We start from the raw sequence: 15,545 nt of genomic DNA on the forward strand, positions 1-15,545 counted from the left end.
TCTGTGCTTCTTTTCTATCTTATCAAACTACAATGTTTTTACTGGATCACTCCAACTGGGAAAAGACCAGACGTCCAATGCAGGCACTGCTGACCTGGCAGACGCTGTGGAAAGACTGAGCTTACTAACAAATATGCTGCAAATCAGAACAGAAACAGGCAGATATCCACATAGTCACTCAAAAATGCTCTAGAGTAGCATATTTCTTGCATCATTACAACGGAGAAACTATTAAAAGCACTTATATTGTTGCCACCATCAATTCCAGCTGTGGTTTTGCCTTCAACACCCATTTCAGACCCAAGACTGTAAGTGCTGGTGCAGCTAATGGCAACACTGTCGCCTGTGGTCTCTGTGGTGGAGGGAAAAAATAGGAGAGTGATCGAAATATTTATCATCTGTGAAAGGAGCAAAAACACTGGTGAGTGTTTTGGACTTTCCTATGGTGAAAGCTGAAGAACTGAGTCTTACGGCGCAGGGGTGATTCTGTTTTACATTAATCAACCTGAAGGAAATGATGGGAGAGGAAGTGATTATAGAAACAACCCCGTCTCCCCACCTCCAGGATCTCTGTCCTGCATAGATAAGCCACTCCTGTTGCTAATTTCAAGCAGAAAAGCAGGAAATGTGACAGTGTAGTTTTCCGCTTCCATAAACAAGACGACTGCCAGAGTTAGCCGCCAGTCCTGTGTGCCTCTGGGCTGAGTCTCCCCTCTGAGGGAGACAGACACACTGACAGAGAAAGTGAGCAAGGGACGAAAAGAGGGAGAAAGTGAGAGAACAGGAAAGAGGGGAGGCAAAAAAGACAGGAAAACCCATCAGAAGAACAGAAAGACGGGCGAGACTTGACAGAGGAAGAGGAGAAGGGAGAAGAAGAGAGATTAAAATAAAGACTTGAGAGTTGAGTCTCTCTTCTTCTCCTCTAACACAGCAGATAAAGTCATGGCCGAGAACAACACAAATCTCTTTCTGGAAATACTTCAGTCTTTCGATGCTGGTGAGTTTTTTTTTTCCAATTTCCCTTCTCTTTTAGCTGGTCTTGGCTTTTTCATGTGGTCTCTGATTGGCACCTTTGTTCTCTCAGGAATTTAAGCTTTAATCACCCCTGGAATAGATTTAATGTGTGGGCCTGGTTCCTGTTGAGATTACTTGATCAAACAAATTAGAATAGTCAAAGAAAACCTTTTTCAGTTTCTAAAAACACTCCAAGTCCACATCTTTAAAGTACTGTTATGTTTTCTTTGTTTTTTTTTTTTTTCCTCAGTTTTCCCAAATGTCATTTCCAGATGACTTTTGGCCAGTGTCTGTTTTCCCCTTTCCTAAAGTCTTAGAGAAAAAAACCCGCTGTGGAAATATGGGCTGGTGGCAAAATAAGTTCAGTCTTTTTAACGTTTAACTGTATTGAAAGGAAATTGATTTGTTTTCCCTGGCAGAAGTCCAACAAGATTTGTCTTAGCCGCTGTATTCTCTCTCTTCTCCCAAGCACGCTTATGTTGGCAAAACTGCTTCCAAGGCAAGAAGCAGTGAACAAAAGTCAGTGCCCTTTTTTGTGGGAAAGAAATGAAATCAGTTTGTTTTCTCCAAGAGACTTGCTCTGGTAAACATGAAAGACGGAAGTCTATTATTATTTTGTCAAGATGCACAATCTTGTAAGACCCTGCTGGCAATCCTCCATTTGTTACACACAGATGGTTTTTGTAATCTTGGTAAGGCCATAGATTCTAATTAAAATTCCTTCCGTTCCCAGGGGATGACATAAAAAGACTGCTATTAAGGATAAAGTGCATTTAGATATATTGCATGTACATAACTATTTTAAAACTCTTGCCCTAAAGAGTATAAATGTCAATGGGGTAGAAGAGATAAAATGCAAATCATGTAGAAAGCAAGACTTTGGAGGATATTTGTGAAGTATTAATTAAAAATGCAGACCATAAATGATCCTTTTTGTTACATGTTTCTCTCTTCACAGTCCCGCTGATCATAGCTTTCTGTGTGTCCATGGCTGTGGGCCTGGTCTTGGGGGCCCTGGTTTACGTTATCTTGACCTGGATGTCCCGACGCAGAGCTGGCTCTGCCAATATCACCCGACGCCCGCCTCGCCGGTCACGCACCTCTTCCCGCAACCGTCCAGGCTTTAACCGCAACAGCAGCTACGACCGGCGCAGCAACAACAGTTTGGTCAGTGCTGCTTTCAGCTTCCACCGCCAGACTTCCTCCCCAGATCACCTCGACCCACTGGGGCACAAATCCAGCTTCAGGGCCTCCACTTTCCACCCTCTTCTTCAGTGCAGCCAAATCGCGAGGGAGGCAGAGGAGGGAAGCCAGACCACGCTGCCCCGTACACCGACTCTAAGCACAACGTCTGGGTCACCTCAAACTGCAGCCCAGCCAGCTGCTACCCCACCCAGACCTGAGTCATTTTGGGGGAACAACGGTCTGAGGGGTTTCCATGCTACACAGACCCCACCTCCAGCTTATGAGAGCATTATTAGAGCTTATCAGGAAACATGCACCTGAGAGGAGAGAGAGCACTATGCTGACACAAACTGAATGAGCCCTGAGTTGTAAATGGATTTACAAATGATATTGGACTAAAGCTATATTGATTTATATGTCCAGGTGGGGCTGGGTGGAGTGAACAAGGAAGTCGAGGTCGAATGTGCGTCCTGCTCGACACAATAACACTCAAGAACAACCCGTTTTGTATGTCTTTTGGTTAGTTAATATATATCTGGTGCTGACAAAGGCATACTTGTCTTTCATCATTCAATACTGATGCAAAATATTTAAAAAAGAAACAAACATTTGACACTTTCAGCAATGTTGCAATGGCTGCTTACTGGAACCAAAATTATTCCTCTTAAAAATTAGCAGCCTGTATCTAATGGTGATTGACACTAACGTATGCTTGCACAGAATCTTTGTTTAGTTTAGACAAGGCAAAAATCTACAAATACATACTGTTGGCTGGGCATTCAAGATGCAAGGCAAGACTTCTGCTTGGTTCCTGCTGATCATCTATTAACTATGCAAAACAGAGAAGGATTGTGTATGTGTACCCCACAGGAAGACGAGTGTTTGTGTGTTAACCTGTAATTAAGAAATTGTAGATGTGTCATTTATGTATCAATGCAAAAGTGGATATATGGATAGTGTGGGTATGTGTGGCATTCAAAGTAATTTAGTGTCTGTGTGTCTGTGTGTGTGTGTGCGTACGTGCGTGTGTGTTTGCATGTATGTGTGAGCATGAGAGAGAGACAGAAAAGAGGGCATTGGGTGCAAGTTGTTTTTGTATGTTATGTATGTTTGAATGTGATTAACTGAACTCTGCTCATAAGTTAATGCAATAAAAAGCAAGAATCAGAAACACGGCGACTGAGTTTTCCATACAAAGCTTGGAGGATGTTTGTTATCACACACAAAGCAGTGCCTTGTTCTTGCGTATGGCAATACATGGACAATACACATTGACTGTGTTAGACAAATGTTGATTGAATTTTGAGATTGTGGTGCAATTTTACATTGTGATGTTGTCCATTAGTGCATTAGACATAATAAGGGAAATACCTTACAAAGGAAGTACACAAGCAACTGCAATTTAATACAACACCACCACAAACAGCAGCTCCATGTTGATCAGTCATTTCCACCAGCATCAACACCTACTCCTTTACAACCTTTACAAAAGTCGGTGTTGGGGAGTAACTATTTACATGTAACCGGATTACGTAATTAAAATTTAATTAAATCAAAATGTTGGTGATTACAAAGGGGTTATATCCAAATGTATTCTTTTTGGTAAAGAGATGATTAGTAGAATAACATTTATTCTCTTGCTTTGCATCTTCTAGCTGAGCTAGAGCGCCTTGTTTTGGCATATCTGCAAACAACCTGAGTGTTATGTGTGATAGGTGTGAGATCTAATAACACTCACTAAATTAATTCAGCAGTGTGTTTTCATTAGGGAGGTCATTAGGTAGTGATATTTCTATAGGGAACCAACAAAGTACATGAATGGTACTTAAAAGCAATCAAAAAGTAATGAATTAATTTTTAAAAAAATGCATTACTTATTGCATTTCTAACAGGGTAATTCGTCATTTGTAATCCATTACATTTCAAAAGTAACCTGTCCAACACTGACAAGAGTTAGTATTTGTTTCATGATTGTTCTACACTACAGGTGTTTTTATTATTTTGTCCACCCTCTTTAAGCGTGCATATTATTTCTCTAGTCTGACTGCTGTTTCCTGATAGGGAAACTGGTCTGATGCAGTAAAGTTTGGCAGGTGAAGGACATTGATGTCTCCAGAGCCCCTTAGCTTCACAGGACCAAAAGAACAGCTGCTTTCCTCACAGCACTAACACATCGTATTATTGCACGTCGAGTGAATAAAAACTACACACAAGGAACAGCATACGTCTAGTATCGTTTTGATATTAATCTAAAACATATTTGTTGATAGCTTTTTTTTTTTTCATTTCGCGTTAGTTGCGGCATGACGTATTATTTGTGAGACAAGTTTACGTTGTGTTTTTGTGATGACCAGGCGCTGCAGTGGTGGGAAATATTAAGACAGTCCTTTTAAAACTTGTCAGTCGATGAATAAGGTAATGTCCCTGTACAGCAATGAAAATGAACCCGCACGAAAAGGTTAATTTAATCAGTCAGCTGGGCAGCTTACAGTTCAGTACAGTTGTTAAGCTCTGAAAGCTCTGACACGTTAGCCAAAAGCTAATTCTTTAGTAAGTTGGTGTTAAAGGTAAACGTAGCTTTGTGTTTAATGTTAATGTTTGAGTTAGGAGTGTCAAAAGGCTTGCTTTGGTGTAAGATAACGGTGAACGATGAAGTTAGACTGACTGACCGACTTAGTTATTCTGAGTTAACACCAGCTAAGTTAGCTAAGGTTAGCTAAACGACTTGTGAATGAGTTGATAACCTGATAACATTATTTCGCTGACTGTATTCGACATTAATTATTTATCACAAGTTGGTTAAATGCTGGTATTGTACGTTTGTTCGCTCATTACAGTCGTGAAGCGCCAGTGAAGTTTTGCATCAGGTACCTTTGATATACGTACTTGGCATTAAATTAGCTTTAGCAAACGTGCTATTGACCCCACGATACGTAATTGAGTTTCCAGTGTGAGATAAGCCCAAATTGGAGTAAGTGGCTGCTCTTCTTTGGCGGTTTGATTTACGTAACCTAGCCTCACCATACTGGGGGTCATGCAGGCGGAGGATGTCTGCTGCAGCTCTACGTTTGATCCGCTGCCGGAGACTGAGCACAGCTGGGCCTCCTGGAGTGAAGAGAGTGCTTCAGTGGAAAGATTTAAGTGAGTTAATGGACCTGTATTTGTCTACGTGTATGCTGTTTGTTGTCAGCAATCACGAAGACCTAATTACTCTAAAAACACGGATTCAGCCTGTATGATTTTGTGTAAACTGTTTTAAAGCCTTTGTAAATATATAATTCTTTCTGCTGAAATGTAGGGAAGGTTGCTAAAGTAACTGGTGCAGTTGTCTTGGGGTAAGTTACAGTATTTACATGCAGATTTTACTACTTGACTCCTAAATGGCCAAATCTCATCCTTGTAGTTTGTGTGTAATATCGTGAATGTGCCTCAGCTTGTCCATTATCTTTCTGCAGGGGCTGTCTTTTTATCACATATGAGGTTGTAGCCTTGGACAAGGCTGTGACCATTGACACTAGTGCAATTTTTCAAGAGAAGTACAAGTCTTACATTTATCTGAGAGCCACACCCTCAGATGAAAAGGAGAACCTTACTGCAGGTAATAAATGTCATTCATTGAGACTTTATAAGTGGGAAGTGATGTGTCCCTTTAAAACACCTTAGGAAACTTAAAAGGACTATTTTTCTTTTTAGTTTAGATGTGTTGTTTTTTGGGATATTACCCTACTTCCACAGACAGCCTGGATGACATCTGACAAATATGCTGAGTGGCTTCATTTATTTCTTGTATATTGTAAGTTTGTCATGTCCAGATGCCCAATGACATCTGCGAACATTTCTTCCTGCCGTTCCTTCCTTCCCCTCTTCACTATCTTTCCTGCCTAAATATTTGGGTCAGTCTGCTGCCTGATCTCACTTCCACTAGTCAAGGCTCACTTATGTCATGGAACAATCACCAACCAACCTACTGTATACTGAGAAACCAACTAGCAAGCAATACTACAGTAATAGTTTGTTATTGTGGTAGTGTAAATGTAACCCAGATTTTGTAGAAGGCCATGGTAGTTATTTTTTCCATTGTGTGTGTGTCTCAGGGCTTACACACAAAGCAAGGAGGGAACTTCACAAAGCAGCACGGCGGTTTCTGGAAATATCCTCTAGGCTTTTACTGCGATCACTAGATGGTAAGAAACCAAAAGTTGCCTTTATACTAGTTAACCTGGAAACCAAGCTGAAAAGTCCACAGTGTGAAACCATAATACTCCCCCCCAATGTTTCTTTAACTAGAAAGCAGAAGCTGTTGCTAATAGAAGCACAAATGTTTACTCTCAGTAAACCCAGTCAGTGCCCAGTCATTTTTATGTGGTATGAGGATGAAGAACAAAGGAAACACCTGCCCAGCACATGCACATCCTGTTTTTGAATGTCACATAGTTCATGCATTAAGTATATTGTGCAGCTGACAGTAATATAGATGATTCTGATTGTTTTGTTCCCCCTATATAACTATATTTATCACTTACTCCCAAAATTATATTACAGTGAGCTCTCTAATAAATTGACTTTTGACCTTTTAAAAATGAACAGCTGCCAAACTGATGACACAAGGTTTGCAACCACAAGGTTTGTAACTTCCTAGCTGATGTAATCTGCAGGTGGTGTTGTAGATCCTGATAGTTAGTCATCGTAGACAGAGTGTGAGTATAATTTCAGTGTGCCCATAGGGACATTTGTGCACACTTTAACTCTTTGTTCTCTAAATGTTCAGCCAATCAGTTTGTTCTGTATTGTTAATGTTGTAGAGCACTTTAGCCATGTAGATGCAGACCCACATGAGGTGGCATTATGGGTCCTGCTGAAGAGGACACAGTCAGCCAATAAAGCCATCAGACTACCAGCTGTACAGGAGCTTGCAGATAATCACCACTGGCACGGTAAAATATGCAAAAACTGTTGCATATCATGTTGGGTGTATTTACAAGTGAAATGTGGAGGGATTAGGTCACACCTGTTGTCTATATTACAGACTACCAGTACCAGACAGCAGCCCAATTTATAGACCAGCGAACAGCAGTGGGCTTGGCCCGGACTCCTCAGGTAGACCTGCGATTCTTCCTGCCCCCACCTGTGCTACCTGATCTGGAAGATGTATGTATAATATGCGTGACTATATGCCTATTGTTCTCTTGCCTTAGCTTCACCTCACACATGTACTGAATTTAAGATGGTAACTAAGATCTGTTAACAATTTTTTCCACAGGGTTTGACAGCAGAGGATGGACTGAGACAGCTGCTGGCGTCTCTGCCTCTGTCTGAGGTGGACAAATGTGTTCAGTACTTCACTTCACTGGCCCTCAGAGAGAGCACTCAGTCCATGGCAGCACAACGGGTAATCATGACAGATGTATTAGTACACGTACTCTGTCTTAAGTCTTTAGGAAGATGACGTCCTGGAACACAAAATAGCAGGACAACAACAATCTATTGTATGCCCGAAAGGTTTGAAAACTCAAATCTCTGAATGTGGTCACTAACACCCGTGCTCTCATGTTACAGGGTGGTCTTTGGTGCTTTGGCGGCAATGGTCTGCCCTACGCCCAGAGCCTCACCTCTGTCCCCTCAGAGAAGGTGGAATCCTTCTGTCTGCAGGCACTGGTACAGCACTCAAAGGTAACAATGTCCCTTGTGCATCTAAATTTGATTTTGTTGAAAACAAATTCAAACACAAAGCACTCTTTGAAGAAAGAGCTATTATCTCATTCTTGAATCAGTCAGTGCGGTGTGTGGAGAATATGACTGACATTTAAGGTGAAGTGAATAACTGGTCTGAACTTACTCACACACATTTCTTGTCTACAGGTCCAGAGCCACTGTGACCATATAGTTGCCAACGGGGGCCTGCAGCTCCTCCAGAGGGTTTATCAGCTCCGTAGAGACTCCCTGAAGATTCAGAGGAACATTGTTCGTATCATAGGAAACTTGGCGCTCAATGAGAGTGTTCACCAGGCCATATCCCAGTCTGGTAAGTCTGTAACACATCAGATTATTCCATAAAGGGTTCTGCTTATGTGCAATCTTGACTGGGTGTATTGAGGATGTTAATAAAAACAACATCTAAAGCCTATTTTTGCATGTGCCTATTTCATCTACAGATAACATATTCACAATTACAAAGACTATCAACTGTCAACCCAGGCATGCTTCACAATATTCATACTTGTTAACACTTTGTGTTTGTTTGTTTGTTTTTCTGTTTTTAATTTTTTGTTTTAATACTTTCTATCCCAATTCTAACAACAGATTATAATCAATCTAATCTATTTTTTTTTTCATTTCATCCCTACCTATGTAACACCTTCAGGCTGGGTATCTGTCCTGGCTGAGATGATGCAGTCTCCTCATGTCATGCAGGCGTCTCATGCGGCTCGCGCTCTGGCCAACCTGGACAGGGAGACGGTGAAAGAGAAATACCAAGATGGTGTCTACATCCTCCATCCACAAACACGTGGCAAGTAGGAAAACAATTCATTCCTCTTGTCATGTAATTTTAATAATTAGTTTCATTTTATTTTACATTTAAACCAACACTTGTCTTTGACAATGTTTTCATTTCCAGCCAGCAAATCAAAGCAGATGTGCTTTTCATCCATGGGATTCTCGGGGCAGCATTTAAAACGTGGAGGCAGAAGGACCGCAATACATTAGAGGAAGAGAAGGAGGCAGAAAGCAGGGATGACTACACAGAGTGCTGGCCAAAGGTAAGAAATCCACCTTATTCCTCTTATTACTGTGGAGTATAATGGATCACCATACAGTGTCTGCCTCTGTTTGTCCTACTACAAATCAAATCAAATCAAATGAATAAAATTAGATCAAGGTCCCAAACAGATTTTGATTAATCATAAAGAAATTAATAATCTGTCACTGTTGTTCTTGTGTGTTGTTGTGTCCTTTTATTGACAGTCATGGTTGGCTGCTGACTGTCCAAATCTGAGAGTACTATCAGTAGAGTATGACAGTCACCTCAGTGACTGGATGGCCAAGTGTCCCGCTGAGAATCAGAGGTGAAGAATCTGTAATTTCTTAAAATGTCCACTGGAGTTTAAGTATGAAATACTGTGAAACTTTTATTACTTTTCATTTCTCTAAGAGTTGTAGCTTAATTAGTTTGAAATAGTCATGATGTTTGATACATTGTACAAAATATTAGGCTTATTTCTGTTTATAAGTGTGTTAAGCAAAATCAGTTCATTCTCTTTAATAACAGAGATGACATAATTGTCCCATACTCATACAGCTCTACAATCTCAAATGTTCATTATACACAATTGCAACAGGCTATCAGGGAGCAAACGGTTGATTCATTCTTTGTTTTCGTCTCTTCAGGAAATCCTTGGCCTACAGAAGTCGAGAGCTGCTAAAGAAGTTAAAGCTGGCAGGGGTTGGAGAGAGGCCTGTGGTCTGGGTAGCCCACAGTATGGGAGGTATTTTGTCAGACTGTTCCTTCCACAAGCATGTCAGATTTTCACTTACATCCCTTGAACACAACATGACAAAACAAGTGTCTTGGTCTTATTTAACATCTGCAACTAGATGTGCCTGTATATGTCTGATTTAAAGGTTCTCTATCTGTCTGTATCCTCCGTTTGATTTTTCCGTTAGGATTACTTGTGAAGAAAATGCTTCTTGATGCCTCTGAGGACCCAGATATGCATGAGCTGTTAAAAAACACCAAGGGCATTGTGTTCTATAGTGTTCCTCACCGTGGAACTTCTATGGCCGAGTACTCAGTCAATGTCAGATATCTCCTCTTTCCCTCTATAGAAGTCAGAGAACTTTGTAAAGGTAAGTGCATGAAATCAATTCTGAGGTCCAAGACTGTTTGTGTTTCATAGAACTTGTTCAGTATCAACTGTGAGCTGTTGTCCTTGTGTTTCAAGACTCACCAGCACTGCGAAATCTAAATGAGAACTTCTTGAACATGGCCAGAGAAAAGGAAATCAAGGTCCTGAGCTTTGCAGAGAGGCTGCCAACAAACATTGGTCCCATGATCAAGATACTGGTGGTACCATCACAGTCAGCAAGTATGCAACACACGTGGGAAATAAGACACGTCTATCTGTTACATATAGCTTAAATATGAATGGATGAGCCAAAATAATCTTGTTCCTTTAGCTCTTACCTTGTCTGCTCTCATTTGGTTTCAGATCTTGGCATCGGTGAGCTCATCGAGGTGGATGTAGATCATCTCAACATATGCAAGCCAGAGAAGAAAGACTCATTCCTGTACAAACGCAGCCTCCAGTTCATCCAGGAAGCACTGCAGAGCTACATCAGCCACTGACTGAAATATATGAACACAAACACACTGATACAACCTACTGTATACTTGAAATGGGGGAGAGCCCTGTCACCCATCCACACCCTAACCAAATGGAAACATAACTGCCTCTTCTTGTTGAAAACTTACATAAACACTCACTAATGTGATCATAGTATAATTGGGGAAATTAAATGTATTTTACACAGTGATATATTTGAAGAGTTGCCAGTTGTGATGATTTTATTCTCCTAGTCATCCTCCTAGATTGGTTTCTCTAACTAGTGAGTCAGATGAATTTTAAAGATTGTTTGAATTTTTAAAGCACATAATATGTTTACAAGTAAATTCAGAAAAATTAATTTTAGATTTTATTTTTCTGGATTTTTTTCCGATTTCATCTGAACCATAGCAGTTTAACTTAGCATGTGGTGCGTAATGCTCATATTGTATCAGTTCAAGATGCACTGACATGTCGTTGCCACTAATGCTCCTTACATTTCTGACCAGAGCAATGGTTTAAGATTTTATTTTTATATTTATATTTTATTATAACTGCAGTATGACATGTCATTGTGTGCCAAAACATATTACTTCCTGAGCCTTACCTTAAATGGACCTGTATTAATATTAGTTCAGGTTGCTTTATTTATCTGTATGGGACTAATCAAGAAATTGGTTTTTAATTTCCAAACTGTCCAAACTGCCACTAGCAATGCTGACAATGAATAAATGTATAAAGTTGGAGGCTTTATTTGACTTCTATACACTCTTGCATTGCTTCATTTTTATCTCAAAGCTGCTTTACACTACACATATCATCTTAATGTATTTATTTTACAATGTTAATACTATGATGTTGTGAAATAGGCTTTTGCTGTCAGTGTGACAAAACTGAAAAAAGAACACAGTACATTCTTCTAAGGTTAAGTGATATGACCAAAGAAATGGAGACAATATAAAAATGTCCAATGTCAGAGATCTTCCTTTCCTGTGGTATACATGCCTTTACTATCTCTGGGTGTGTTAGACTATTGTGGAAAATGTAAATAACCAAGCATGACTGCTTTATGGTAATAATATATGCATAAATGAGATGATATACCCTTATTCATCAGATACTTAATTCATTGAATTGGCCAAAAGCTATTATATAATGATATACACTCACTGAGCACTTTATTAGGAACACCATACTAATACTGCAGCCTCATTTCTTTGTGGCATGGACTCCACAAGGTGTTTCTCTGAGATTTTGCTGCATTAAATCATTTGTGCAGATTTGTCTGCTGTTCATTCATTCTGCCAATCTCCTGTTCTACCCTGGTTCTACCACATCCCATATGTGTTTCTATTGAATTGACTCATTATCACGTTCATGAAACCACTTCGAGACGACTTTTACAGAAATACTTATACTAGCACGTCTAGCACTTACAACGATGCCATGGTCAAAGTCACGGAGATCAGTTTTTCCGCATTCTGATGTTTGATGTGAACATTAACTGAATATGCTGACCTGTATCTGCATGATTTTATGCCTTGCTCTGTTTCGACATGATCGATTGGATACTGGCATGAGTCAGCAGGTGCGCAGGTATTCCTACTAAAGTGCTCAGTAAGTGTATTTATGCAACATGCCCAAATTTTTTGCATTGCAGAAGATTGTCCCTCGACACACACCGTACGTCACCCTACGATGCTTTGAGAAGCTAACGCTTTCACATTAGTCAGTCCTCTCTCGTCTTCGTTAACTTCTTCGCCTGAATATAATCAGGTAAGTCAACATTTATTAGCTGATTTTTTTTCTTTTCAGTATTTGAAAATTGCAGTATTAAGCAAAAATATCCCCGGGGTTGTATACTTTAGAACTAACGTTAGCGCTAACAAGCTAGTCAGGCCACAACAAAAAGCCAGCTATTGTTATTTACATGCTAGCACACTGTTTTCGTTTGCTGAAGTCACTTTAAGATATGTTAAAAAAAATCTTATTGAAAGATACTGAGACCTAAACACGCCGAACTTTTCCCTATCTGATCTACGTATCTTTACCGGAATTTCCTCCTGAGTTTAGCGTTTGCTACGTTAGTTGCTCGTGTTTCCAGGGAATTCATGCATTTGTTTGTTACGCCGCAGGTTTTGAGTATTTTCCTCGCCTGTGGACTTCTCTGCACCTGTCAACATGGTCAACGTACACAAAGGTGTCCTTGTTGAGTGGTAAGGAAAGCTATAAATCTGCCCACAAATTTTGCATCCTACTCATATAATGCTGGCAAAAAGATGTGCCTCTACTGATGCTAAGGTGTTAGAAAGAAAAAGTACTGTGATAAAAAACATTTTACGTCTGTAATTCCTCACATTTGTGCTGAATGTACTAACAGTAGTTTTCGCCTCCCCCCCAATGAACCAGTGATCCTGCCATGAAACAGTTCCTCCTCTACCTGGATGAAACAATGGCCTTGGGAAAGAAGTTCATCCTCAAGGACCTTGATGACACACATCTCTTTATCCTGGCAGAGGTGGTTCACACCCTCCAGGATAGAGTTGGCGAGTTAATGGACCAGAATTCATTCCCCATCACGCAGAAATAACTTTTTCAAAGAACTGTCTATTCTTGGACTACAGACTCTTTATTAAATGAATACTGCAATGTTTTAAATGCAGACTGAAATAGAAAAATTGCTGTATTTTTTTGTTATATTACTGTGAAAAAACTGTAAGTAAAAAACAGAGCATTTTGCTTCTTGGTTGCACAATGGCTTAATTTGTGCTGTCTTTTGTGTCCAAGGAGCTACAAGAGTGAGTAAAACAGAAAACAAGTTCACTGTGCGCTTTACGTGCGAAATACCATGCAAACTAACCAAACAAAATATGTAAATCTATAAGAAACATTGAATTCATAATGCAGTGCCTGGGGTCATCTTGGTCACGTGATACACTCTTATTCAGCGATAATAGAAATCATCAGAAACTGATCTAATTTACAGCCACATTATTGATGAATCTTCAGCATGTAGGCCAAAGACTGAGAGTCAATGTCGGGAAATCTTGCGAATATAATGTGTTTTTACAGCTCCTTCATTTGCTGTGGACTGTCAACCTTAATAAGATTTCAAAACATATTTCAATAGAGAAAAATAAAAAGCAATAAGATATTGTCAGACTGTTCTTACAAACTAACAAAACCAAAGGCTATAGGGGGGCATGTTAAATATGATATATTAAGACAAAACAGTTTAGCACAAAGGCTGACAAAGATTATCTAAATTTTATTTGATAAATAATGCTTGTATTTCCCACTATGCAACCCTGCATTTCCATATCAAAAGCTGACCTAAAATCACATATTTCTTGTATTTTACTTCCTAAAAATGAACAACAGCCCAACTGCTATTTCAAATGAGTGAAAGTTAAATCAGACTGCAACAAACGTTGGTTGATCCACATTCAAAATCCTGTTTCTTTGTTTACTGGTGGTGGGCGACTAACATATGTGCCCCTGCCACCTATTGATCTGGAGTGTGAACAATGCTGTTTCTTCAACAGTCTATGTTTCTCTGTAACTCATAGCAAGTAGAAATCATTTGGATAATATCATAAAATGAAATACACACTGTGTATTTGCCTGAAAAACAACAGCAGAAGAAATTATGCAATTATTAAGAATGAGCTAGAGTAATAATCAGCCTGAATTGATAGTTCATTTCAAAACTAGAATGTAATGAAGCTAAGAAACTTGATCAAACAAGGACAGTTTCAAGACCTACCAAGAAAAAAATGTTTTCATATTTTTCTCAGATTTGGAAAGGGCAGTGAACACAGCACAATTCCTTTTCTCCCTGTCTTGCTCAGCAGTTTGGCCCATTTAAACCACTTAGTAACCTCAGGCCTTTAATATGGGGTTTGGTAACAGAGCAGACAATTCAACCGACCTAATACTGAAATAGATATAATGCATTGTTGTGTGTTAAAAGTGTGCAACTACAGCAACATGGTGTTACACTTAATTTTGATTTCTACAATAATACCGTTTAGTATTACGGGTAGATAGTTAAGGTATTATGTCTTTTATATCCGTATTTTTAAACAGAGAGGGGGGGTGCACCGTTCCTGGATGTACTGCAATACCAGGCCGATGCGTGGAGTGGACGGAGCAAGCTCCTTTTCCATCTCCCTATTCCAAAAATCAATTTAATATATGGTCCCCGGGTAGGGGAACTATCAGATATTAAACTGATAAGAACAGATACTACACTTGATCTTAGCCAAAAGGCCGAGAAGCGATAGCATCAATATGTTACAAGCAGGAGATTGATTCTCCTCACTGTTACTCTCACTCACGGTTCAACATAGTTTTAATTACTACAAAAAAAAACAAAAAAAACAACACACAATTTACAACTACAAAACTAGCAAACCAACAACCTGTGAAAGCTCAGTTTGATGTTTCAGGACACAAAAAGTACGCAAGTTTGAAGAGTCTAGTTTGAGAACATTTGGCTAGTACGCCGGGTTGTTAGTATCACGTGATCTGCTATTGCCCAATAAGCGAACACTACAAACCAGTATCTTGAACTCTTATATATAGATTTAACGGCTTGCTTCTTCAGTTAAACTACATAATTGAATTTTCGTATGTCTATTTCTGATAACAAGACTGTGTGTATTGATAGACATAACCCAAATACACGAGTTTGCATTTGAGGGCTCACGGGTTCACAGTGATAACTTGAGCTGTTTCTTCCTCCCTGGTGCAGAATCAGGAAACTACACTCAAAAATAAACCACACTATGCATTATACGCAAGTACATATTTCGATTTCATATCCATTAAATTATTACGATGACGTCCATTTTAGTAAAACTAAACCACCAAAATGTGCACAGACCCAGAGCATCAAGCTAGCAGCTGAACCGCTTCAATTTCCGCCACTCTGTTTCAAAATAAAGGTTGTAATAGATCGATCGATTCATGTAATTCGAAGTTAATGGTAACAGGTGAATTCATGACTAAGTTCTACATTTT

The 15,545-nt window shown here is 39.5% G+C and overlaps 3 protein-coding genes across 4 annotated transcripts; all 3 read left to right on the top strand.

The window, feature by feature from the left end:
- The first annotated feature begins 641 nt into the window (after window positions 1-641).
- LOC111240427 (myc target protein 1 homolog) lies at window positions 642-3,356 on the top strand. Its single transcript, XM_022770437.1, has 2 exons — window positions 642-997; window positions 1,973-3,356. Exons 1-2 carry the CDS (start codon window positions 943-945, stop codon window positions 2,518-2,520), a joined length of 603 nt encoding a protein of 200 aa, XP_022626158.1. The 5' UTR covers window positions 642-942; the 3' UTR covers window positions 2,521-3,356.
- Window positions 3,357-4,552: 1,196 nt separating this feature from the next.
- On the top strand, window positions 4,553-11,263 carry serac1 (serine active site containing 1). 2 transcript variants are annotated; one of them, XM_022768913.1, is made up of 17 exons: window positions 4,553-4,614; window positions 5,240-5,340; window positions 5,498-5,534; window positions 5,655-5,797; window positions 6,294-6,383; window positions 7,002-7,133; window positions 7,226-7,347; window positions 7,460-7,588; window positions 7,756-7,869; window positions 8,059-8,221; window positions 8,561-8,711; window positions 8,816-8,957; window positions 9,163-9,263; window positions 9,586-9,683; window positions 9,862-10,044; window positions 10,140-10,283; window positions 10,407-11,263. In XM_022768913.1, the coding sequence occupies exons 2-17, from the start codon at window positions 5,247-5,249 to the stop codon at window positions 10,541-10,543; spliced, it is 1,980 nt and encodes a 659-aa protein (XP_022624634.1). In that variant the 5' UTR covers window positions 4,553-4,614; window positions 5,240-5,246; the 3' UTR covers window positions 10,544-11,263. The 2 variants fall into 2 exon arrangements, with proteins under 2 accessions (XP_022624634.1, XP_022624625.1); XM_022768904.1 differs by having other exon boundaries at window positions 4,556-5,340.
- Window positions 11,264-12,180: 917 nt separating this feature from the next.
- On the top strand, window positions 12,181-13,277 carry gtf2h5 (general transcription factor IIH subunit 5). Its single transcript, XM_022770492.1, has 3 exons — window positions 12,181-12,296; window positions 12,656-12,736; window positions 12,930-13,277. The coding sequence occupies exons 2-3, from the start codon at window positions 12,702-12,704 to the stop codon at window positions 13,108-13,110; spliced, it is 216 nt and encodes a 71-aa protein (XP_022626213.1). The 5' UTR covers window positions 12,181-12,296; window positions 12,656-12,701; the 3' UTR covers window positions 13,111-13,277.
- Window positions 13,278-15,545: the final 2,268 nt, after the last annotated feature.

This window comes from Seriola dumerili, unplaced genomic scaffold (assembly GCF_002260705.1).
Source record: "Seriola dumerili isolate Sdu_G_001 unplaced genomic scaffold, Sdu_1.0 BDQW01000025.1, whole genome shotgun sequence".
Classification (NCBI taxonomy): Eukaryota; Metazoa; Chordata; class Actinopteri; order Carangiformes; family Carangidae; genus Seriola; species Seriola dumerili.